The sequence below is a fragment of the Dermacentor albipictus genome, chromosome 5 (assembly GCF_038994185.2).
Source record: "Dermacentor albipictus isolate Rhodes 1998 colony chromosome 5, USDA_Dalb.pri_finalv2, whole genome shotgun sequence".
In the NCBI taxonomy this organism is placed as follows: Eukaryota; Metazoa; Arthropoda; class Arachnida; order Ixodida; family Ixodidae; genus Dermacentor; species Dermacentor albipictus.
In genome coordinates, this window is record NC_091825.1 from 80389519 (window position 1) to 80415852 (window position 26334).

General features: G+C 48.5%; 1 protein-coding gene across 2 annotated transcripts; it reads right to left on the minus strand.

The window, feature by feature from the left end:
* Positions 1–1603: 1603 nt before the first annotated feature.
* Positions 1604–25934, minus strand: LOC135910797 (serpin B4-like). Of its 2 annotated transcripts, XM_070538481.1 has the most exons (7): positions 25691–25934; positions 20395–20501; positions 15559–15823; positions 14373–14564; positions 6801–7019; positions 6283–6322; positions 1604–1919 (listed from the first exon to the last, which is right to left on the minus strand). In XM_070538481.1, the coding sequence occupies exons 1-7, from the start codon at positions 25868–25870 to the stop codon at positions 1633–1635; spliced, it is 1290 nt and encodes a 429-aa protein (XP_070394582.1). In that variant the 5' UTR covers positions 25871–25934; the 3' UTR covers positions 1604–1632. The 2 variants fall into 2 exon arrangements, with proteins under 2 accessions (XP_070394582.1, XP_065298970.1); XM_065442898.1 differs by lacking the exon at positions 6283–6322.
* Positions 25935–26334: the final 400 nt, after the last annotated feature.

Genomic DNA, 26334 nt, shown 5'->3' on the forward strand with positions numbered 1-26334 from the left:
CTGTTTAAAGTGTATTTTAATACGCTTGAGGTTCACCTTAGACGAGAAAAGAAAAACATTCAGCAGATCTCACTCAGGAATCGATGTAATGCGAAGCATTTTGCAGGTACTTGACTATCTAGCACTGCTTATGCTTCCGCAAAAGGGTACCAAGCGTACCAACATGTTTCTATTGTGTAAATTTAGGAGTAAATACACGTCTGTGACAACAGCAGCACGACGACGATCACGTCGAAGACTATCGCATGGCTGCATGTGGCGCGATTACTGCACCGGCCGTTCGAGACGATTATAATTATGACACGACAAGTGTTGGTTTCCACGTAGGTAGTGGACGAGCATAAGTGGCCACGAGTCATGCAGTTGTACGTACCTATGGCGATGTCACGTGGTGTACGTTAAAACGACGGTGACATTTTACCTCTGACGAAGAAATCTAACGACATGATTAACTTTGGCGCTCATGAAATCGGTACATCATCCCACAAAGTACTGAGGTAAGTGGGCCGGTCCCGGAGATAGTCCAGCCTAACACAGCCTTTCAGAACGCGAGCCAAGGCCACGGTATAAGAATCTCATAATATTCTTACACCGTAGCCAAGACGACGAAGTGGTACGGGACGCAGGTGCCGAGAGTTTCAAAGAGCTGCATGATTTTGGAACGAGAGAAATATGCATGCGGTCGTGGTCTAGAGATTTACAAGTGCCAACCGATCATTGGCCGATTTAGAATGCAAATTTTTTTCCCGTTCACTCTTAATATTTCTAATATGACCGGATTCTGAGCAAACGCTGGCAATAAGGGAGAAGAAAAGTCGTAGCGTAATGACTAGAGCACCTGTCTGCTGTGATCGACGACCGAGGTTCGATTCCCACATCGGTCATTATTATTATTATTATTTTTTGAAGCTAGGTGAGAAAGGAATCCACATACCTACCGCGCAAAGTGCCAAGAATAAGCAAAGAATGCTTCGCACTAAAATGTCGAGGTGCTTCGGACAGAAAAAAATATTTCCGGCAGAGAGTCTCTCCACAAACATGACACAGATGTTAATTTCATTTGAAGGCAGGCGAAATGCTTTTAACTTGCAAACGTTACGCAGATGTTAAATAGGCACATGCTTACAATGCCGAGAGAAGTCCCAGGTTCTAGCTCACGAAGTAGACATGTACAATAACAAACACTTGTGCTCATAAAATACACCGAGAACAAGAATTATGTCGTAATGACAAGAAAGAACGCAAGGTAGGTTAAAGGACAATATATACGTTCTTGGTGCGGACGTGTCGGTTTCATTTACTTTTTTTGGGTAGTACTTTTCGACTTCCTAAACTACAGTTCGTACAGATGAACATACGCATCAGACTCAAGTGCAGCATGATGCTCCCTGCGGCCCAGGTACGCACGCAGTGACACTAAAGTTCAAATTGGCGCCCGTTGTAGTGACACTAGTAGCCTAGGCTGCATTCCAACGTGCCATAATAGAGTGGACTGAATTAATCCTTCCGAGCTCACAAGCGCAGTTGCATTGAGGGCAGCCCACCCTTGGCATGAGTTGAAAATGGGCGCTTTCCGAGGAGGAGACCAATCAACGCCGTGAAATTAGCGGCAATATAAAAGTAGTTTACGTGTCAACAAAAAAATTCACGAATCAGACAAGGCACCGAGCTATACCCGTAGCTATGCCGCGAGCAGCGGCGCATTGGAACGAAGAAGCCATCGCGCTGCCAAGTCACTGGACGCTCTGGATACAGGCGAGCAGCAGGAGAATGTCCATCTTGCGCACGCACAGCACAAACGGCTTGTTCACCAGGAACTGAATTTCCGAGGCTGCGGCAGGGGCCATCGCGAGTGGGCTGCCACCGCCTGCCTGGAACTGGCCGGGCACGATGGAGATCGCCGACTGAGAATCGCTGGCCTGCGAAGATGATGAAGCAACATTTGCTGGGCCCGAAATAAATCGGTGGTGCACGCAGGCACCAGACCTGCGAATGCCTGCGAAGCGAATGACGTTCTGTGATTAACGGAGCCCAAAGCATAACACGAACCACGGGGGACATCGGAGTGGCAACGTCGAATCGTGTTCTGCGGACTGAGGTTTGTCAACCTGCTTCTAGAGCTCGGCAAAAAGGCGTCTTGACTTTCCGCGTGCACACACGTAAACCATTTTGCACCCTGTACTGCTTCGTCCCAAGGCTAAAGCACTTGAACATTAAGCGCAAGGTTAACCAAGTGGGGGCGGCATAATTAATGATATTTCTTGACAGCTTTTCGCGGCACATGAACATTACGATGCGAAAACTGCACCGAAGAAATTTTTATAGCTATCACTGTAAAACTCTAGAGTCAGATATTTTGGTAAGGCTACGAGGCCTGAACTATTACACGGTTTTGATCTATTCTCATCGCAGGTGTAGTTGTGCTCGCTGTGGTGTACAGTTAAACGTTTTACAGCATTTATGGTGAGGCTGTTAGACAAGGGACAAAACAGCCACGTGAAAGAAGCAAGAATTCTTAGAGCGCAGTAGTGGGGCCTGGGCAAGCGAGTATATAAACGAAACATTTTGCCTAGCAATATGAGAAGGGAAGACCATGCGGAACCTGTTCATTTTTTTTGCTCTACATTGGGCTATTTAAAAGTGGCCCCGCGCATCCGGCTCACGACGTTGGGAGTCTCGTTTATAAGTTCATTGCTTCGGACACCCGCTGTTTGGGCTGAGGAGGAAACAAGACGAGGAGACATCCGCCCTTTCGCCGTTGAACTCTCCGTCAGCTGACGATTCGACGACAGAGCTGGGGATGCCTGCGTTCCCGCGTTCAAAATTTCCCGCCACGACGTCAGGCGCAATCAGGCTCTTTACTGGTTGACAAGAGCATCTGCCACTTTTGGCGAGACTCCGTGTGGTGCCCTTGCGTATAAAACCAAAACTACTTGTTCAAAACGAACCAGGCAAGAACGCGATGCGCGCGTGCTAGTGGTAGAAAACGTAAGACACGTTACTGAAGTGGTCGATTAAGCTCTGCTAATCACTGCAGGCGGTAGAAACGTCTGAGAGAGAGAGAGAGAGAGAGAGAGAGTGAACTTTAATGAGCACCAGCAGTTCAGTCGGCTGCGCCTAGGCCTCCCACGATGGGACGTTGATGTCTTTCCTTTTCGCCGCTTCGTAGGCCTGCTGGGTCGCCCAGAGTTGGTCGTGGAGATGGCAGCTGCGCAGGGTGGCGTGCCATCTCGACGAGAGGGTCACGAGATTAAGGTCTGGGTATTGATGTTTGCACTCCCATAGCATGTGGGGGAGTGTTGCTGATTCAGTTTTACAGACCTTGCACGTCTGGCTCGGGTATATGTCGGGGTATATAGTGTGATAGCCTGTGAGGGAGGGGTATGTATTCGTATGTAACAGGCGAAGGGTGGTTGCCTGTGCCCTGTTTAACTTGCGGTGAGGGGTGGAGAAGGTTCTTCTTGCGAGGTAAATTGACTTCACAAGGTCGTTGTATCTTGTAAGGCGGTCGCGTCCTGCGGGTGCACCTGCACCGTCTCCGGCACGGTTGACTAGTCCTCGTGCTACAGAATGTGTAACCTCCTTGAGGTTGGTGAGGAGCGGATGGACAACGCCGACGTGTGCTGGGATCCAGACGAGGGCGATTTGATTTTCAGGCGAATGCGGGGCTTGTTTTAGATACGAAGTGATTGCTGCGAAATACGACCTTTGATGTAGTTGTTGATTGCTGCGCAAGAATCGCTCAGTATGGTGTGACACGCTGGGTCAAGAGTGGCCAGGGCGATGGCCACTTCCTCAGCCGTCTCGGCATTTTCGGGAACGATGCTGGCAGCATGTCGGAGCAAGCCGCCTGCCATGGTAATGGCCGCAAAGCGCCGTCCATCTTGGTACTCAGCTGCGTCGACGAAGGTGACGCTCGCGGTGTTGGCATAAGCTTTGATGAGGGAGGTAGCTCGTGCCTTCCTGCGTTCTTTGTTGTAGTCTGGGTGCATGTTTTTCGGAATAGGATCGGCGTGTATCCATTGCTGAATGTCGCGTAGTATTGGGTGTTTGTCTCCATGTTGACGGTGGCAGGTGATATTAAGCTTGTTTAGAATGCTGCGGCCCGTTTCCGTTAGGGTAAGCCGCTATAGTTGGGATCGACGTTGGGCTTCGACTAACTCGTCTAGCGAGTTGTGGATACCTAATTGTAGTAGAAGTTCCGTGCTGGTGTGGTTGGGTAGTCTTAAGGCCTGCTTATAGGCTCCTCTGATGATGATGTCTAGTTTAGTCTTTTCAGCTTTGTACCAGTTGAGAAAGGGCGTAACGTAAGTAATGTGACAAAAGATTGGACAAGGCGGACGAGGCTTTCTTCCTTCATACCCGCTCTCCGGTTGGTCACTCGTTTCAGCAGTCTGGATGTATTAGCGGCCTGTCGAAGGATCTTGGAGATAGCCGTAGAGTTAGCTGCGTTGGCTTCTATGGTCATACCAAGAACGCGAATGCTAGGGACCACGGGTATAGGTCTGCCATCCCTCAGATTGAGCTCTATTTCCTCGTATGGGCGTTTATTCGTGGAGCCCCGCGGTGGGCTTCCACGAAGTGTGGGGCGGTATAAGAGAAGCTCCGACTTTTCAGGGGAACAGCGGAGCCCCGTGCCTTCAAGAGAATTTTCTACGACGTCAATGGCGTCTTGTTTGTTTGTTTGTCTTTCCGTTTCTCCCTCCTTTTTTATTTTTTAGAAAAGTCTGAATTCTAAAAAATAAAATAGGAGGGAAAAACGAAAAGACAAACAAACAAACAAACAAACAAACAAACAAACAAACGCCTGAGTAGCCAAGCTACACTCTCAGAGCTAGTTGAAATGTTGTTATTAGTTCGTCGAAACTTTCCTTATCACTAACGGCGTTAACTTTCTTATCTTCTTTTGCGTGTATTTTACTGTAATGATATTTTTGTGACGACGTGCACAACTACTCACTTTATCAGACACTCATGTTCTTAAAGGGACACTAAAGGGAAACAATAAATCAGTTTAGACTAATAAAGCATTGTTTGAGAAACCTGCAGGCAGTCATTTCAAGAAAATAGTTTGAATATTAGATGAAAAAATGAAGGTCCAAGTATCAGTATTTGAATTTCGCGCCGAAAGGCCAGCGCCGGTACGTCAGCGTGACGTCAGGGATTCCAAAGTTTGTTTTCGCATTTGGGCCGCGTTGGCTGAATAAAGGTTCCCGAAACTTGGCATGTTTATTAGTTGGTTCCTTTAGAACACGATGTAGTCAATCTGTACCGCTATATATAATTAGTAGGCCCTAGAAGATGCCATCAAAATCCAAGACGTCACAGCCCCCAGGTGCGGCAACTCAAGTAGGCGTCGCCACCCGCATTTCGTTCTTGCGCTTTTTCTGGCTTACCAAACGTCTTATCGTTGTAAGAGTGGTGTTTTTGGTGTTGTAGAACGGTGATTTACTGATGCAGAAGAAATCACTTTTCACTTTAGTGTCCCTTTAACTTTTAGACACACACACACACACACACACACACACACACACACACACACACATATATATATATATATATATATATATATATATATATATATATATATATATATATATATATATATATATATATATATATATATATATATATATGTTTGGTGTTCTACGGGAATTGTTTTCGAGTTTATTTCCTTTTCTTTTCTTTCGTGTAGTGCACCTGCGAATGTTGTGTATATGTGGTACCCCTTCCCCCGCTGTGATGCCGATAAGGTGCTGTAGTAAATACATAAATAAGCTCATTGCCGCTCGATTTTTCTCGTTTTCTCCTGCACCACCATTTACGATATAGCTCCCCTGGCAAACTTGGTGATTAAACATGGAAGTCCGTAAGATGTCCGTTTGCGCATGCCATTGTGATGAAATCAAGTAGCATTGAAGCAGTATCTTGCAGCATCGATACAGTGGAAGCTTGTGCTTTCATGAGCAAGGCTAATCGTGTACTTTGAGAACAAGGAAATCACCCCCCAATCATTCTGTACGGATCGTTAACTAGCGAACCTGAAACGTGCGGTTACGGTGTTTATCACTAAGTTAGTCCCGAAGGCTTAATAAACTATGGCTTGGTAGGCTGTTGGATCCTCGGTATCGAGCTGCTGCTTGCGCTCGGCTGCACGAGCCTGTTCTTGTGCCCGGGCTGCAGCGTCGGCATGGCGTAGACGAGTTCGTTCCCGGTTCTGCTCGCTGCGTTGCTGATCGAAAGCTGCCTGCACCTCAGAAGCACGTATGAAGTGTGGCCTACCCATTTCGGAGCCGGAGAGGAACTGCGGCGTGCACGCTGGCTGCGACGGAGAGCAACAACATCACTACTGGTGCAGCTAATTCAACACCACCTAGATAGCACAAGGCCTTTTCACTCTGATTCATGAAGTCATATTACCTGGCCCGACTGCCATATAATCTAATGGGGATGCTCCCGAGTAGGCAACAGTGATTTTGACGTCACCGCTTTCATCAGGCCAGCCTTGTCAATAGAACTTTTGGGCCAAGTAGCGTGACGCCAGGGATCCGAGTAAACAGTCCTTGGTGTTCGCTAATCGCGCGCCTCCCTTTCTCTCTCTTCTTTTTCCGCGCATGCGCATGGGGTTACGCCTGATGAATTTTCGGCGTACAGACGGACTGAACCACGGACGAATGGGCTAGCCATATACACCTTAGCTGTAATGCAACACACCATTTTAGCGATTGGCTACGGCGGATGTTGACGCAAAGGTCTAGCATATCCGGTAAACTTATTCATTGCCCACGCCGAACCAGTACCTGGATGTCGAGCCGTGCCCTGTGCAGGACCCACGAGACGCGCGCCGGCGAGGAGGAGGTTATGCGCTGGAAGGCGGCCTCGTCCTCGAACGCCTGTTGCACGCCCATCTCGAGCAGCACGGGCTTCAAGTCCGAGGCCGTCTCGGCGTTGATCGCCGGCAGCTCGAGACGCACCGCGCGCCGACCGCTGCGCACGGCCGCGAACACCTGCTCGAGTACCTGCGGCGAGAACGGGGTGCGTTGGTGTGTGCTGTATATGGAAGCAAACGCCACGTACAAAACACAAGCCACGTACCGGCACCCGCGTGATACATGCACTTCGCGAAGTGGACATGTCGAAAGCTAGTTTTCCGTATGACCAATACAGGAGACAATGTATTGCAAATATAATTAGTTTGGAAGGATACGTTTGTGGGGCGACACCTCTGCGTATCAGAGATGCCGTATAATGGAGAGCTGGGGATTACAGCCAACCACGCAGTGTTCAGCGGTTTGTACTGAATGTCAGCATAGCAGGCTTTGACTCATTTTACTCAAATATAGGCTTCCTTATTTTAATGTGACCTTTTATTATTTTTTTAGGCGTCATGCGAAACAGCACTAACGTTATCAAGGAACGCTTCTATACTCAATGACAGGGCTTTATTTTGGTACAGTGAAATCTTGGAGGCGCATTTTGTCTTTTCTTTAACGTTTGCCAACCGAATGATGAGTTCTTCCGTAAATTTTTTCATCGTGTTTGTCAGTACTTGCGTTCGCGAAGACAGAATCCTCACCGGGCCACCATGGGCGCCAGACAGGCACGAGCGCGCGTCGCTCCCGAAATGCGCCCTACGCAAACGCGTGCACTTATTACTATTGTCTGCATATTTTTGTTAAGAAGTAATAGTTGTTTCTCTCTCGGAATCCTCCTGCACACTTCCGGCGGAATTAAAGCTTTGATGTTTGAATTCCGCGTGAAGTGTGCAAGAGAATTCCGAGATTTTTTTTTGTTTTGCTTCGGAGCACTCGCAGCCGTGGGCTCAGTGAATTGGGCTTTCTGCTGCGGAGTTTGTGGCCACGGTTTCAATTCCAGTCCGCGGCGACCGCATTCCGACGAGGGTGGAATAAAAAAAATGGCTGTGGCTTAGGTAAGGTTAAGCCCAGGATGCGAAGCATACTAGCCTTTATTTTAGTTGTTGAACCACTGTTTAGCCTGGTGAACTGCTGTTGCTTGGCTATATTTGGTTCGGCTAGACGAAGAAACAACTCATGCATTACTTCTTCGCCTTCAAGAGTGGAACGCGACAGCGTTCCCGTCGACCCGCCAAGGGGTGTAAGACAATGGGCTACAGGGCAGCGACTACGCGCCCCGCATTGGACGCGGTGAGCGTCGAGCAAAGCTTCGTTCGGCGCGGCAACGAAATGTGCGCCTGAGCAAGAGACGCACGCCTTAGAAACAGCGCGTTTCTAAGGCAACACCGCATTCACTAGAGGCGCTTTTGTACCGCTTTGAAGCGTTGTACTCGTGGCTCAGTGGTAGCGTCTCCGTCCCACACTCCGGAGACCCTGGTTCGATTCCCACCCAGCCCGTCTTGCAAGAGTTGAGCCAACAGACAGACAGACAAAGAACTTTTATTTTGGTCCTGAGAAGACGATGAGTGTCCCCGTTAGGGGGCAGCGTCTGCGGGCCGCACCCACGACGGAGCCGGGAGGTTGAGACTCTCGGCGATATCGCGGGCTCTCTGGACAGCCCTGAGTTGCTCTTCCTTGGCGGAGCTGGTGACGAGCCGGAGCCAGTCTTCCTCCGAAGAGGGAGACCCTGAGCCCCCGCACAAGTCGGGGCACTGCCAGAGCATGTGCTTAAGAGTGCATCTGGGATGTCCACAGCGCGGACAGCCCGGGTTGATGCCACCTAGGAACTTTGAGCAAATAAATGGAGACGGATACGTCTCCGTCTGCAGCATCCGCAGGGTGATTGCCTGTGGTCTGTTTAGGTGTGGGTGTGGAAGTGGAAACTTCCGACGCCCTAGTTGATAGTGCCTGCAGACCTCGTTAAAGGTAAGGAGAGGGTCCCTGTGCCATTGCCATCCCCCAGCCTCCGATTGCCCACTTCCGGCGCGGCGGGTGAGATCTCGCGCCTGGGAGTGAGCAAGTTCGTTGGCGTTGGGGACGGCTTCATGAGCATCGCTGCCCATGTGACCGGGGAACCAGATTAAGTGTTTTTTGCCTGTCCAAGATGCTGCAGAGAGAACGCGAGCGGCTTCCTTGCATACCGAGCCTTTCATGAATGCTCGAACGGCAGCTCGCGAGTCTGTGAAAATAGTGGAACGGTTCGTGGTGGCCATGGCGATGGCTACAGCCACCTGTTCGGCTTTGTCGGCGTTCACATTTTGATGCGTAAGCGACGTCAGCAGCTGCCCCCGCAGCGATGTAGCCACCGAAACAAAATGATTGGAAGCAGCGTATTGCGCAGCGTCGACGAAGGCGACGGTGTCCTCAGTCTTAGCCGCCAGGCTAAGGAGGGCCCTGGCCCTCGCTTTACGTCTGCCGTAATTGTGCTGAGGGTGCATATTTCTAGGTATCTGGGATACCGAATACATTTCTCTGACTTTGACGGGGAGCGCGCACTCCCTCTGTTTGGTGATGCACGAACCTTGACCGATATGCGCTAGTAGCTGCCTGCCGGCTTCCGTGGAAGCCAGTCTTGCAACTTGTGACATCTGCTGCGCCTCGACTATCTCTTCAAAGGTGTTGTGGACACCTAGCTCCAACAGCCTTTCAGTACTGGTGCTCTGTGGGAGACCCAGTGCCTTTTTTATGCTCTTGCGAATGATTGTTTCTACTCTAGCTGCGTCCCTTCTGCTCCATTTGTGGGCCAGGGCTATATAGTTAATGTGGCTGATTAGGAAGGCGTGGAAGAGTCGCCTTAGATTATCCTCCGATAGCCCCCCTTTTTTGTTGGCCACCCTCGTGATTAACTTTGTCATGGAATCGGCTTTGGTTGCGATGCGCTCTAATGTGTAGTCATTACTGCCGTCCTCCTCCAGGAACATGCCCAGGATTCTGATTCTGTGTACTACCGGAATGACGGATCCGGTCGCGGTGGTGATAGAGATATCGGGAGGTGTCCCTTTCTTTGCACCGATTGTGGGTCGGTATAGTAGCAGTTCCGATTTCTTAGCCGACAGGCAGAGTCCTGCCTTCGCGAGAAACTCCTGAACGACTGTGATCGCTGTTTGTAATTTCTCTTCGATGTACCCGTCGCTACCTCCCTCGCACCAGACTGTGATGTCGTCGGCGTAGAAGGCGTGACCGATACCCTCAATCTCGGCCAGCTTTTGGGAAAGAGCTCTCATGGATAAGTTGAATAAAAAGGGGGAGAGGACTGCCCCTTGCGGGGTGCCTCTGGGTCCGAGATCGAATGTTCTCGAGCCCAGAGCTCCTAGGCAAATAGTGGCTTTTCTATCCTTTAGGAAGGAGCTGACGTACTTGTAGAATTTTTGTCCTAGACCTGCTTCTTTAATCGATTCGAGGATGTGAGAGTGTGTTACCTTGTCGAAGGCCTTTTCTAGGTCGAGTGCCAGGACGGCCCTGGTGTCTCTGGAGGCCTTGTCAATAATCTTATGTTTTAGAAGCAGCATTACGTCCTGTGTGGACATGGATGGTCTGAATCCAATTTGGTTAAACGGAAATAGATTTCTTTCCTCTGTGAATTTAGCGGCCCTATTGAGAATGACGTGCTCGGCGACCTTTCCCACACAGGAAGTGAGTGAAATCGGCCGTAGCGAGCCAAGCTCTAAGGGTTTCCCTGGCTTCGGGATGAGGATTACGGTCGCGTTACGCCACTCCAGTGGTACCTCGCCTGTCTCCCAAACCTCGTTGATTTTATTTGTGAGGAGCTCGATGGCCCCATCATCCAAATTCTTTAAGAGTTTATTTGTGATCCCATCGGGACCCGGTGCTGATCTGCAATTGAGTTCGTATAATACCTCTCTCACCTCCGCGTACGTGAAGGGGGAGCCCAGAGGGTCCGTTTCGTTCTCGTGCGTCGCAGAGAGGTAGTCATTGTTTGAGCCGGGTTCGATACAGAGGTACCTCGAGGCCAACTCGTCCGTAATTTGTTTCTCGGTCATACCAGAGTTTTTTAAGTTGTGGATGAGCCTATCAATAGTGAGCCTCTGATTGGCTTTCGATTGTTTGTCCCCAAGCAGATGCTTGAGGATGTTCCATTTTGCTCCGCTCCTCATTTGCCCGTCGACGGCGTTGCATACTTCGTCCCATTGCTGCCGAGCGAGGGTTTGGCTATGTTCATCTATTTGCTTATTAAGTTCTGCAATCTTTTTGCGTAGGCGTCTATTTAACTTTTGTGTTTTCCATTGTGCCTGTAGCGCGTTTTTGGCTTCTAGCAGGTGTGCTAATCTACTGTCCATGCGCTCTACCTCTTTGTCCGTCTCTATTTCCTTTGTGGAAGCAGCAACGTCTTCTCGGAGGCGGGCGAATAATTCCTCTAACGAGCTGTATTTAGTCTCGTCCTTCCTTCTGATAGCTCTAAAGAGATCCCAATCCGTTACTCTGAATTTTCTGAGAGGTGGTGATGACACTCTTATCGCGAGGCTGCTGATGTAGTGATCACTGCTGAGGTTCTCTTGTAAATTGGTCCATACCGGTTCCTCCGCATTCCTAACCATGGTCAGGTCTGGCGTGGTATCCCTGCTGACTGAGTTGCCAATTCTGGTGGGGTATTTTGGATCGGTGACCAAGGTGAGACCGCAGGCTGCTATCTGTGCCGCGAGGGCCTTGCCCTTGGCCGTATCTTTGATGTAACCCCAATCTTGGTGTTGTGCGTTAAAGTCCCCTGCTATGATAAGCGGATGATCGCCTGCAATTTGACATGCCTTCTGGAAGAGAGCGTTAAACGTCTCCCTTCTGTCGGCTGGCGAGCTGTACACGTTCAGAATGAAAACGGATTGGTTGAGTTTAGCGTTTTGGATGAGCTCGATCATGATGTGTTCGACTTTTAAGTTCGGCCTAACGTCGTGACGTAAATAGGCGAGGCTCTTTGAGACGAGTGTCGCTATTCCTCTTTTGCCCTCCGAAAAGTGCGCTTCTGCATGGTAGTCGCGAAGAGCGATCACATCGGTGAGTGTTTCCTGGAGGAGGATTACTGACGGCCTTTCGTTAGCAGAGCTAAGTAGTTGTTGCAAGACTGCCTTCCTTTTGCGGAAGCTGGCGCAATTCCATTGCCAGATAACTAGATTGCTTGAGTTAGCCATTTTACTTACGTAGTGGGGGCGTACCGAGCAGCGCAAGCTGTCTGTCGGATTCTAAAATTTGGAGCCTCGCTGTGTGCTCGTTCAGTTGGAGCTTGATGGGGCTAATTTCAGAAACTATGTCCGATCTTAGCTGGTCAAGCAGTTGCTTAATCCCCGAGACGTTAAGCGTCTCCTCGTCGTCCATGGGCTCGGGGCTCGCCCTGCGTTTAGCGCCTCTGTTAAGAGAGGCGGCTGCTGCGACAGCTTGGCCGCCGATCGCGCGTTCTCTCTGCTGCATTTCCTGCAATAATGACTTAATTTCAGACAGTTCCTTTTTAAGAGACGCGTTTTCGCGCTCGAGTGATTGAATTTTGCCTAGCGTTTGCTCTTGGAGTTGCCCTTGTTGTGCGGGAGCACGGGTCTCACCTGTTTTGGCTGCCTTTTCCGCCCAGGTGGGTTGTGAGTCGATCCGGACCCGGGATCTGCTCCTGGATCTCGATCTAGAACGTTCCGCGGTGGCGTTCCTGGGAGCGTTCGTAGTTGGCGTTGTGGCTGGAACTGGGGTTCCTCGACCCCCAGCGTTGCTCGTTGCGTTGCTCGTTGCGTTGTTCTTGTTGCCGCGTTTCCTTCCTCTTCTGCGTCGTCTCCTCACGACATAAGGAACTTGATACCTGTTTTTGCAAGTTCGGTCGCCGGTGAGGTGAGCGTCTCCACAAAGCGCGCACTTGGGTTGCACACATTCGTGTCCGTTTGTGGTTTGCAAAGTTCCGCACTTTTCACACACTTTTTCGGTCGGTCTGGGGCAAACGTCGTGCCTGTGACCGACCCGTCCGCAGTTGCGGCAAGTGTCTATTTGCCTCTTGTACAGCGTGCAGCGCACCATGTTGGGGCCGCAGCGCACATAGTTGGGCACTTTCATGCCATTGAACAGTATGATCACGGTAGTCGACTCTTTTATGCGCCTGACTCCGAGCACCATCGGGTTTCTGGGTGTGACAAAAAGGCTTTGCAGTGCAGCTTCGGGCAGATCGGCATCGACGCCTCTGACCACGCCTCTGCAGGTATTACCCGGAGGCGTAATGTATGCCGCGATAGGGTGCCGTTTGTCCGCCAAGATAATCTCTCGGACCTGGGAGTATGCAGTGGCGTTCAGTTCGGAGGGTGTGCTTATAACAAAGATATTCTGCATTGCATTCGCACACACAATATCCTCCTCGGCTGCCACCGGGGGCAGCTTGGCCGCCATTAAAATGGCGTTCGTGACTTTGATCTGACTGCATTTTCGCACGTCCAGCCCTCCCCCCGGGCGGACGACAACTCGAAAGTGGGATTTAGGCAGGCGCGGTAGCCTGGAGGCTGCGGCAACCTTTCTTAGCTGGCTGGCTTGTTTGGCGCCAACGCGGGTGCCTTTTTGCGTTGCCTTGCGCGTCTCGTTCTCGACGCAGGTTTTGTCCGCGTTCCGCTTTCTGTGAGCGGTAATCCAGCCGTTGGACTCGGCGTCTTCTTTGGAGATTTGCTCTCCCTGTACCATTGCCTCGTAAGGCATGGCGGAATGTTTTAGAACGCTCTTGGGCGTCGGCTCAGCGAGCGGCCGCACCTTCCCGCGCTACGGCGGAACCGATGTCGTGCCAAGCCAAAATAGGCTTAACCCTTGGTGTCGGAGAAAGGACACACAAAAAAGGTTTCAGTGGACCTACCGTGTTAGATGCGCCATCCAATTGCTCCTTGTAACTTCCCGGAGTCGTTGCAGCAGAAATCGTGAGGAAAAAGTACATTGGAACAAGTAGGACAACTTCGGTTGGCGGAGCTGATGCAGACACGTCCGCACGTCACGCCGCCATCTAGCGTCCCCCAGTTGAGCCAAAGCCACTTCTCCTCTGTCGTGACGTCACGGTGTCACGTGATTTCATGGTCACCGCCGCGCCTGAGGAGCTGGGTTGAGCCCTCGTAATATGCTTCGCATAAAAATTAAAAAAAGAAAACACGTTGGAATGTTGTTTTGGACGCACGTTAAAGATGAAGAAAAAAGGGTTCCTGGTAGGCATCAACCAACATCCTTCCGTTATGGCGTTTCTCAAAGCTCGCGATTTCATTAGGGACGATAAAACCCCGGCAATACGTGTATAATTTGATTTCGTTTTGCCATGAGCGAAAGTATTGAGCGAAACTCGGTGTCAAAGAGTTCAATTTTGCGCTGCCACGTGTGGTGACCTAACCAATACTAACGTAAGCTAATCTAACCTAAACTAACTTAGCCCAACTAAGGTTGTACTGACAAAGCAGGCCGTCACGATCCCCCGTGTGCCCCTGTGCGCATCGCGAGGTGCTCCGAGCGCACCTCGGCGGTGAGACTGTCACAGAGGTCCTCGAGGCTTTTCGAGCCGGTGGGCAGCAGCACGGTGGCCGAGAAGGCCTCGCACGAGAAGGGCACGTCCACGGCCTGCAGCGACAGTTCCTCCAGCCAAGCGTAGCCGTACACGGCGCGCATTTCCAGCGTCAGTGCCGTGGGTACCTCGCCGAACGGGCTCAGCTGCACGCATGTGCGGGAAAAAATAAAACTAAAATGAAACCAAACCACATGGAGCACCGAATACAGTCGAACACCGTGGATTAAACTGGGTTAGGTACGAGTTGTGAAGCGCACGTGACATTGTATGGCGTGACGTATCATGGGCGGACCAAATTATCTAAAGAAGTCATAATGATTTCGCATTCACATCACGTAAGAATACTTAAGTGACTGTCAATTTTTTTAGGACGTACGCTGTAGTAATTGAAATTATAATGTCAGCGCTATTACACAGAGTAAGGCGCGCAGGTCTACAAACATCAACATCTTGGCTTCGTTGCTTTTGAAGTCAAGCGCACTGCGCTGTCTCTGAAGCCCTAATGCATCACGCGCCGTCAATCGCAGGAAAGCACGACACCGGCGACAGCACGGATTCGCCTCTCGGGTCCGTATAACGGTCATCGCAGTAAAAAGTTTGAAGCAGTGGAAGAACCACAATATGTTGGATGTAACTGTATACTTGAACTGCTACCTATGTATTATCGCTGCATCTTGGTAAATGACCCGCCATGCACTGAAAACACGAGGTCGTGGGATTAAACGCCGGCCGCCGCGGCCGCATTCTAATGGGGGCGAAATGCAAAAACACCCGCGTTTCGCGCGTTGGGTGCACGGCAAAGAACCCCAGGCGATCAAAATTAATCCGTAGTCATGCCTCCTAAGATCCTGGTTTTAACACGTAAAACCCAATCATTTCATTTTTAATCTGTGTAACTGCATGTATCCTGATGCGTAGCGTTCGCTGTTCATTAAGAACGTTTTTTCTTTAATTTGAGTCGTAACTGTGAAGGTGTATTGTCTGCTTCGCGGCGCCGGGGCACCCACAGCGGTGGAGCATGCATGCGTAAAAGTAGCGACACCCTCAAGTGGCGCACGTGTACGCTGATTGCCCTAGCGATGAAAACACCGGCGAGCCCGCATCGCACTTGCGACATGAGGCACAAGGACGACAAACCTTGGCAGTGACAGGCTGCTGCCACGAGGCAGCTCGTACGGCCGCGGCGCTGAGCAGCACGATTCCCGTGTCGGCGGCCAACGTACACTCGTCGCCGAGCACGTCTCCGGCGATGCCCGCCTTGTTCTTCGCCCACTCGTTGACCGTGCGGCGCTCGCCGTCGGCATCGTCGGCGAAGTCCGCTTCCTCGACGGTCGTGCCGTACACGCGGCTGCCGATCTTGCAGTAGGAGTCGTTCAGCGACAGCGCCGAGCCCACCAGCACTCTGCGCCGGCATTTGGCGGACGAACGATCACTCATTTACTGAATTCTGGGGTCTTACGTGCCTAAACCACGCTCTGATAATGATGTCATGAACAGCCAACAAACACTGACACGAAGGACAACATAGGGGAAATTACTTGCGCTTCATAAATGAAATAAAGAAACGATAAATTGACGGAAATTAAAGTGGATGAAAAAAAAATTGGAGGACGCTTAAGCTTCGCCTTCAAGAGTGGAACGCGACAGCGTTCCCGTCGACCCGCCAATGGGTGTAAGACAATGGGCTACAGGGCAGCCATCACTTACGAGGCACCCCGCATCAGACGCGGTGAGCGTCGAGCCATATGGTCGAGCAACGCGGCGTTCGGCGCAGCAACGAAACGTGCGCCTGAGCAAGCGGAGCGAACCAAAGAACTCGGTATCCCGGAGGGGGAAATGATGCACGCCAGCCAAACGCCGTGATCGGCACGGGCAGAGAGATAGAAAGATAGTGATCTAAAGAAAGGAAGGACGCTTGATTCTACAGAGGGAGCAAGGCGAAGCGTTGTCAGGGGAGAGAGTCCGAGCCGCGACAGCTCCAATGCGCGCGTGGCGCGCCATCTGTCGGGGCAGTGCCGTACATGGAGAGGAGGGGGTCTTCTGTGTTTCCCGCAAGATGGCTCTCCGTGTGCGGAAAGCGCAGAAGAAATGCAGCGAAACGCACTTCGCTACTCGTGTAATTGCAACTTCTGTAAGTTACACGTTCATAATTACCGATATACACCACAGTATAACTTTCCACGGCTCGTTTCGAAGGCAACACCGCATTCACTAGAGGCGCGTTTGTACCTTTTGGAAGCATCGAAATCGTGGCTGAGTGGTAGCGTCTCCGTCTCACACTCCGGAGACCCTGGTTCGATTCCCACCCAGCCCATCTTGGAAGTTGCTTTTTATTTATAGAGTGCCTGCCGTGATTTATCGCTCACGGTCAACGCCGCAAAGCGCCGACGCCGACACCGACGCCGACGACACCGGCTTTTCTGCGACACGAGCTCCTTAACGCTATCGCGTTAAAACGTTGGATGATCTACCGAAGTCACGCGGCATAATCGATCATGTTGCTGGCAGTGCATCTGACACGGAGGCGTTTACGCGTGTGACATTATTGCGAGAGAGCATTAAGCGGAGCTCCCTCGAGAGGAACGGTGCAAGGGGATTCCTTTGAAACTTGAGCTGTTCTCGCTCCGTGCAGCGGTGTTACACTTTTCAGACACGATTACCAGCGCGTTATATATGCACCACGCTTGTATAATTACAACGACCAAACCTGGTGAGGGCCGCTTTAAAAACACATTGGCTAGTAGCCGTACCAGCGTCAAAACGACGTCAAAAAGCAACACGTGTCATCGAACGTGTTTACTGAGTAAATACTCAGGCAATTTTAGTAACCAGGAAGAGAGACGTGTAATTGTGAAAGAAGAAAATCAAGACATGCGTCATTATTTAGAGTTGTTAAACCACCAAACTACAGCGTACAGTCGACCGAAACGGCGGTGATTTTTCACCACTACACGCCAGGCGTTTCGGTGGCGTTATACAACGTACGGTGGACCACAAGAGCTTGCGGATCACGGGATCTGAGCAAAATATGCATATCTCCGCAGCCCCACGAGAGGGCCTGGTATTCGACATTTCCAGGATCGACGAGTACATGCGAACACCATTGTGATTTACGGTTTTACTGGCTATCTGTTACAGGCCGCTCGGACGTTTAACGTTTTCCTGGATACCATCGTCCGTAAGCTTTTGCGGTCGACTGTACGTGAGCAACTACTTAGTCGATTTTGCATCTCGTCCTGAACAAGACTCCCATCTGGGAGCCGGGGCGTTAACCTTGCTAAATGTTTTATTCTGGCTCGCATTTGTCTCCTTTTGTTTTCATCATGTCCTGGCTCGATCCTATGGGATTCCATCCTACCTTTAGATTTCAGCTAATAGCTCGGGTTCCTTGATTTGGTGAGCGCTTTGCAATGCATGAGAATTCATACACCGATAGTTGAAGATACGAACTTGAGCATATACCGCATGGATGTACTTAGCAGCGTCACTTACGAAACGGAGGCGTGTGAAGGTGCCACGAAGTTCGATAGATAAATGCCCAAACATTAAAGGCTGCTCCGTTGTGTTAGGGTGGTGACAACTGGCAAGTGCAACTTAGTCATACAGTGAACGAGAAGAAAAGGGGTTAACCGAGGGGCCCGATTTTTATTAGTCATATCATAAGAAGCCAACAAACACTGACACCAAGGACAACATAGGGGAAATTACTTGTGCTTAATAAATGAAATAAAGAAACGATAAATTGATGGAAATCAAAGTGGATGAAAAAAACAACTTGCCGCAGGTGGGAACCGAACCCACAACTTTCGCATTTCGCGTGCGATGCACTACTAATTGGGCTACCACGGCGCTGTTTCCCCATCCACTTTCTTGGATATTTGTGTGTCCTAGTAGAACCCTGGGAGTGTTAGCCAGCGCCACCACTCACAGACCTTGGCGGCGAACGTGGAACGTCTTTTTTGCCGCAGGCATCACGAGAACGTGATCTTTTTGGGTGAAGGCAACTGGTCAACAAACCAACACATGCTACCTGAAGGCATTAACGTAGCCGGATTCGAGACCCTCGTTTTGTAATGAACGAGAAGAAAGGGGTTAACTGAGTGGCCCGCTTTCTATTAGTCATATCATCAGAAGCCGACAAACACTGACACCAAGGACAACATATGGGAAATTACTTGTGCCTAATAAATGAAATAAAGAAACGATAAATTGATGGAAATTAAAGTGGGTGAAAAAACAACTTGCCGCAGGTGGGAACCGAACTCACAGTCATACAGTGAAATTTACGTAAGCGTGGTTTCCTTCATGCTCTGACAAATCTAGTTTATTACCCTGTCCACAAAACTTTACGCGTCCTCGCGCTCATCTCTACCTGTGTAAACAGTCAATCGCGCCTGATATTGTACAACGCTTTGAGAAACACGTTTTGTGCGAAGCTGAGGAATGATGCTACCATCTTACACTAAGTGGTATTACATGAAAAATTAGTCAAGGGGAAATTGAGCTACAGAGAATTACAAGACGGCTTACTGGTCAATACGTGAGGAAATAAAGGGTGAGATAGAAATGAGTGACACAGGAACGCAATTCTGCCCTTGAGCTGTCTTTTCCCAAGACGCGATTTAGTGGTGACTCGCCAAAGTGTTAACCGACGTGGACGGCATCGTTTTCCGTTTGGCGCACTTACATGCGAAAGGTGGAGTTATGAGCATTTCGAGAACATTAGTTGGCGTACATTTCACGTCTTGTGTTCAGGTCTTGTAATACAGAGTGGTGAGGCGGTGGAAACTTCGTGTCCATAGATGAAATGGGGCACAGCGCTGAACTCTGTCGCAGGTTAGAATGAAAGTTTATGAGGAGTTATCCGCATAGAATTCTGTACTTGGGCTTTATTCTTTATCAATCCCGTCGGGCATACATTCACTTTTACGTGACGTGGCGTAGAGTACGTTACTTCGCTGAAGCGATGGACATTCTCATAGCGCATTCAAGATATAGGCGACATGCAAATAACACTAATTCTTGTGATCCCTCTGCATTTTCCCCTTGGTAGCAATGGTGCCACTATAAACCATACAAGTAATAAAATGGCTGAAGCACCAGCTAGAGCCAGTTTGCTAGGAGGCTTTCCTGTTTAACGCTTGTGTGAAATGGCATTTTATGTCTTAACGCCTATACGAAGTTGGGGCATGAGAAAAATAAAACTTGAAGGAAAAATTTATACGCACTCGCAGTGGCTTAGTAACATACCACAGCACTGACCTTTATCAGCCGTACAGAGTTGTTCCAAAGGTAGCTGCCGTGACTAGCGTTTGTCACCAACCCGCAATCGAAATTCAGTCTGTATGTTTGTTGTTCCCACAATTGGCGCGAATGCAGATCGCAGGAATATAGTGCACGTGCTTGTAACACCACAAATGCGACCGTCATCTGAATCCTCTATCCTGAATTCATTGCCGACATGCCTTATAGTGACTCCTTGCCCAGTCCCGTTAAGAAAGCAGACGACATTTGCCATTCGCGCGCGTAGCGGGAAAGTACTGAAACTTCTGTCTTTAGCCACGATGTCTATACCTTAGCACAGACACAGGGCAGCGCCTGTTCCACGTGTCTGCTTTTGCCGTCGAGAAAAGTGCTTGCTGCTTTGCTTCTTGGCGGCATGAGCAGATGAGTAGCCTAGCAACGCGCAGTATGAAGTTACATCTCTTTCATAGCGGGCGCTGCTACGTGTGCGTCTGCAGCCTCCAATGAACGACTTTACTTAAGCTCAGGGTCGCTCCTTTTGCCTTCGAAAGCGCATATTTCTTTGCCCTCTTAAGGTGCCTCTCGTTTAGGGCCCCATACTCTTGGCGCGCGGCCATGCCATCGATGAATATGCGTTTCGTGAAGGCACGAACGCGCGCTCGCTTCGGAAGAGAACTCCTTACTGCGAAGCGCCTGCCGAGATAATCGAGACTGGAGGCGACTCCCCACCTGTTGGCCATGCGGAAGAACCGTTTGTCCTGCTCCGCCGATGGACCGCCGCCTGAGGGGAACAGGATGGTGCGGCGCATGGCGGCGTGTATCAGCGGCAGACGCACCTGCGCGAAGCGGGTTCCGCCATGGGGGGCGAGCTTTCTGAGCGCTTATGCGAGTGAGAATGTAGGGACAAATTATTTCTTGCCATCGGCGTTGTAGTAGTCAATACTTGGGCAAGACGAATCTTGTTTTGGGCTACTTATAGTCGTTCTTGCCGAAGGAGAATGACCATCGCAGAACAGGAGCAACAGGACGCGCGTAGGACGAATGACGTACGTACTGTTACTCCGTGTCCTTGTTCTCGTCATTAGGCGCTGCGCTCGTTGTCCTTCGACAAAACGTCAACATTGTTTGAAAGAAAAAGAAACCGGCAGGTACCACGTCCTGTTGGAATCGATGTTATACGAAGCAGTGTGTAGGAAGCCTACCAAGTTAACCAAACGTCCATGAGAGCACCAAGACGTAGGCGGCCGTTTCATGACCTAAACGACACAAATATCATGATATTCATGTCATAACCGATCATTTATGGTCGTCATACGCTCTTGCCATACTATGCCAATTTTGGTACATTCCAAGTTAACGAAGGGACCATGAGAGCACCGAAATGTAGGCTGCGAGATAGATAGATGCTGACAAAGTGGCAAATGTTCGCCAAGACAAGCTTCGCATTTAAAAAAAAAGAAGGGCTGTCCTGCCACACCGAAGCAAAGCTTTCCGGAAAACACGCTATCTTGTCCCGCCAGCAAGCATTGCCGACGGGTGCGCCTATGTTGGAGTGCGACGCATGTCTCCGAAGTGTTCAATAATGAGCTGCTTCTCTGGTTCTTGGCCCCAGCGATACATATACTCGGCGGTTCGGCGTCGGCATTCTTATAGGGTGAAAGGGCACGCCGTCTGCGGATTGATGGGGCCGGTAGACGCACATTCTTTTTGGACAATATTCCGGCACCATCTCAAAAGCTGACGCTGGGCGAAAACGTCGATAAGTGGTCGCAAAGATTAATAGCTGTGGGTTACGATGGGCTACTTAATTAAAGTACGCCTGAAGTATGCAGAGTGCCGCGTTCGTGCTGGGATGTGCCAACATTGTAGCAATTCGAATCTAATGTGAGGCACAATAGATGGAATGAATGCATGGCAGCGTGCACTTGTTGTGATACCAGACGTTAGGTTCATAAATGGTTGCAATGATTGCTCGCCTTGAAACAAATACATATATGTTGCTACATTCGAATCATGTATTGTTTTCGGAGTTGCGCGTAGGTAAACTTATCCGTGACTATAATTTTTAAAGTACTGCAGGCCTTTCCGCAACAGTTAATGCCGCGCACGGACTCGAGCCTGCCACGAAAGTCTGAAAGGAAGTTTTTTAACGAGGAGCACATTTTGTTAATAACTCTCAGTTCAAAGCATTGCTGCTCATAGAAATCTCTCACATTTTGAACATAATCATGCTTATGATGTGTTCGAATTGTAGCTTAGGTACGTACCAGCACCGTATTACGCTGAAATGGAACTTCACTGCAGTGCTAGACAGCATTACGTAGGCTTGCTTGTAGAAGATTCCGCTTCTTTACTGCTGCAGTTAATACACCGTGACGGTAAAAATAACTTTATTGGGTGAAAGGCGTGCATCTGAAATACCGTTGATACCTATTTGCTCAGGCACTGCACTAAGCACGTGGAGATGACGCAATAGTATCTTTGTGCATGGCTCAACCTTAACGCTTCTCACGATACAACTGCGTAAAAGTTCATGAGCTGTGTAGCGCAAACTGAACACACAAGGCGACAGGAAGATAGAGACGTGGCGCTACTAGCATTTGAGGATTTTCTTGCACGTGATCGAGATATATGTCATCGCACAACAAAAGGAACGCTATAAGGGCACTAACGGAATAACCGGCAATCTATGTGTCACAGACCACTGTCGAAAAGAAACATGATTTCATTTTCTGACAAAGATACAGACGGGCGACTGACGCAATTATCACTTCTTTTGTTAATATCAAGAGCTTCTACGATTTCGTTAATCAGATGATCAGCATCCTCGGACAGGAATAGTGTATTAATCAACAAAGGCTTCATTCCTGTGTGTGAAGTTCACATCACACCGTACATGATGCCATTCAACTAGCCCATCAGTCTTTCCTTTTCTGTTAAAGTGTAGTTCTGACCACCATGAATTAATGCGGTAAAGATCAAGTTCTTTTGTACCACACAGCCAAGAAGGAAATATTTATTTATTTATTTATTATTTGTAATTTATTTATTTATTTATTTATTTATTTATTTATCTGTGCCTACTGCGGCGCAACGAGCAGTATAGCAGGAGTGGGTTAACAGAGGGAAATTATGCACAGCAAAATACGATACAATAATGAGGGTAATGTGCTAAGACCATGCATCTTCGATGGCCGATACAAAACTTTGAGATAGGCATGAGCGAATAGACCCAGGTAAGGCATTCCAGTTTACTTAGAACGTGGGAAAGAGCTGAATTTAAACATATTAGGGGGGCATGCAAAGTAGGGCATCAAGTTTAAGTTGTGATGTCCTTTCGCTGATGACTCTGGTGCGAGATTAGTATAGTTGTTTTTTGAAAGTTCAATGGAAGAGTTGGTGACACTGTGCAAGAAATCTAATGATGCTATGCGGCGATGTGAATAAAGCGCAATCAAATTCAAGGAACGAAGTGCAGAAGAGGGTGAAAAGTCACGATCATAACGATGACGTATAAATCTCACAGTTTTTTTTCTGATTTGCTTCTAGCCGGTCGATCTCACACTGCTTATAAGGGTTAAAAACAACAGATGCGTAGTCAACAACAGGATGGATTAGCGATTCATATAGTAGTAGCTTAGTATCTTTTGGAGAGTTGGATAGTGTACGACGTAGGTAACCTTTCTTTTGTAGAGCTTGTTACAAATGTAATCAATCTGATGTGAGACATGCTATGCGTAAAAATGACACAGAGATACTTATACTCAGATACCCTAAACAAAGCGCGGTTATTGAAGTAATGAAAAAGAGAAGCGAACGATTTTTTACAGAAGGACATAAGGACGGCTTTGCGAAAGTTATTGTTCATTTGCCAAGTGTTTCACTAAGTGCAAAACCTAGCAAATCACTGCTGGAGGCGCTAATGATCATTAGAACAGCTAATAACTGCATATAAAACGCAAACATCGGCATTATAACCAATGTTAGGGGAGATGTTAACAGGCAAATCATTTATGCAGGTTGAAAAAAGCAGTGGCCCAAGAACGGAGCCTTGGGGTACTGCAGATGTCGCATAAATAGCAGTAGAGTCGGTCGGGCTGTAAGAAACGAATTGGGAGCGAAGTGCAAGAAAGCTTGAGATCCAGTTAACTAGTTGATGATTATTAAGTGCAGCGTTAAGTTCAGCAAGAAATTAGAACGTAATAGTGTCAAATGCTTCAGAGAAGTCTATAAGATAGTGTCAACCTGGTTGCAAACATCAAGGTTAAGGAAAATGTCATGCGCAAACTCAACTAACTGCACTGTCGTACTGAAACTGCGCCTAAACCCATGTTGTATGTTAGATAGCATATTATGTAGTTGCAGGAAAAGCACTATGTGTTTATTAATGACATGTTCTAAGATTCTGCATCACTGTGATGTTATTGAAATCGGTCTGTAGTTCGACAAAGACTGTTTATTATTGGATTTATAAAGTGGAAATACTTTAGCTAACTTCCATGAGGAACGAACAGTGGCTGATGATAAAGGTTTGTTGAATATGACTGTCACATATCTTGATGACCACAAGGAATATCGAACCAAGAATGCATTGTGTATACCGTCCAGACGGGTCCATTTCTTGGTATCAAAGTTTTATACGAGGTTAAGAATGCTTTCATTCTTTATGTCAGTGTCACTGATTGCTCCAGAACAAACTATATTGGTGAGAGAAGGAATGAAATCATTGTCGGCTATAAATACGGACTGAAAAAACTTATTGAAAGCATCTGATATCACTTACGGATCACTGATGACGTTATTATTAATTTTAAATGGAGTGGGTGAAGCATGGTGAGCTAAACTAGAAGTCCAAAATTTAAGAGGCATTAGTTCTTGTTGAACGCGAAAAAAAAGCAATCCTTGGCCGTTCACAATTTGAAATTAAATACATTTTTTTGCCTCGTGAAACCTGTCCAGGGTTATAGGGTGGTTGATTCGTTTAGAACACGTAAACCTACGGACACGACCAGATGATGATGATGATGACGATAATAATAATAATAATAATAATAATAATAATAATAATAATAATAATAATAATAATAATAATAATAATAATAATAATAATAATAATAATAATAATAATAATAATATCCTTTATTTCATGAAAATTGTGGAAATTCAGAAATCGGTCAGCCCAAGCCATGAAGGCTTGTCGGGCTGTACCCGGCAGATAAATGCAAGATGTCGCGAGTCACCCGGAGAAAATTCGCATTACTCTTCTTAGTTTTAACGGGCACAAATCGTTGGATACGTGACTCGACAATATCTTCAAAGTAATTAACAAGGCAGTTCACGTCCTGTCTGTCTGACAGAGAGCAAAACGCATCGAGATTATCAGATAAGAGATCAGTAATAGAAGGGTCATCCGCACGAGTGGATACACGAGTGAAAGCATATGCAGCACAGTATTCAGCAACTAGTACAGAATAACTCAGAGCTAAAGCTTGGACATTGCGTTTTCTTCCACGCCTTAGGGCGGTGTGAACGGCACCGCAACTTGGTGTATGCGCTGTGCATTTTAATGTCGCTACCGTGGTAGAAGTGTCGGCATTATCTCAGGCTGATACATGTCACCTTCTATAAGCACTTTTGGAAATATTATCGCTGTACCAACAGTGAAATTTCCCGCCTGACACTGCCACTTTAGGGGGGATTATTATAGTTATGTCGTGTTTTGTTTAATGGGGACCAGGACTCGGTGATTATCCTAATTATGAGTGTGTTCGCGGGGTCAAGTTTTGAGGGTGTGGGGATCGGCATGTTGATTTAAGTACATATTCACTATAACATAAGACCATCGGAACGCCTATGATCATCGATACTGATACACGGCACCGCTTCTTGGATTTCTTGTTAGCTGCAGGTGTGTTTGAAAACGGCTGTCAACTTTTTTTGGTACGCACCCATCTGAACGCACCGGTATATTCCGATTTATCGTGTACTCTGTGACAGACAGCTAATCTGGTTTAGTGCGTAGTACCTGTAGAGCTTCGGCGAGCTCCTGCTCGGTGTCTTCCTGTGCCCCTGCGGTGAGCAGCGACAGTGTCACCATGGCGGCATATGGCGACACCAGCAGGTTCTCGCCACTGTCGCAGCGGGAGAACAGACCCTTCAGCAGGTTGCAGCCGAGGACTCGCACGGCTCGGTTCACGTCGACCATGATTTTTTCCGTTGTTGCTAGTCCCTTGCAACGCAACAGCACCGTCCCTGCGTCCAGCTCTTCTTCTTCTTCTTATACTGCTTCGATGGACGGGGGGACATTTAATTTTTTTAAATTATTTTTTTTAGCTTCTCAGTTAAATTTTATCTTTGTTTGCTTAGATTATGCATAGGTACTAAAACAATCGGTGTCATCAGCCAATTGTCAAATGATTCGTTCTAAATGTTCGACTTTATCCCTTTTCGTAGGATGGATGGAAACAACTTTATTCTGAATCCGGCAAATTTGACGACCCGGGCTCAGGTCTCCCAAGAGGGGACTTCGCGGCCTTGCCTCGTCGCCGCCTCTCGGGCTTGCTGGACAGCCCACTCTTGTGTCTTGAGGTTGGAGCTGCGCAGAGTGGAGGCCCACTTCGACGCAAGAGCCTCTGGAGCTACTGCCATTGTAGCTGATGTAACCCGACA

Coding starts and splice junctions, on each gene's coding strand:
- LOC135910797 (XM_070538481.1), bottom strand. CDS start 25,870: ATGGTCGACGTGAACCGAGCCGTGCGAGTCCTCGGCTGCAACCTGCTG. Junction 20,502..25,690: donor AGCTCGCCGAAGCTCTACAG/GTACTACGCACT, acceptor CGCTTCGCGCAG/GTGCGTCTGCCGCTGATACA. Junction 7,020..14,372: donor GTGACAGTCTCACCGCCGAG/GTGCGCTCGGAG, acceptor TTCTCGCCGCAG/GTACTCGAGCAGGTGTTCGC.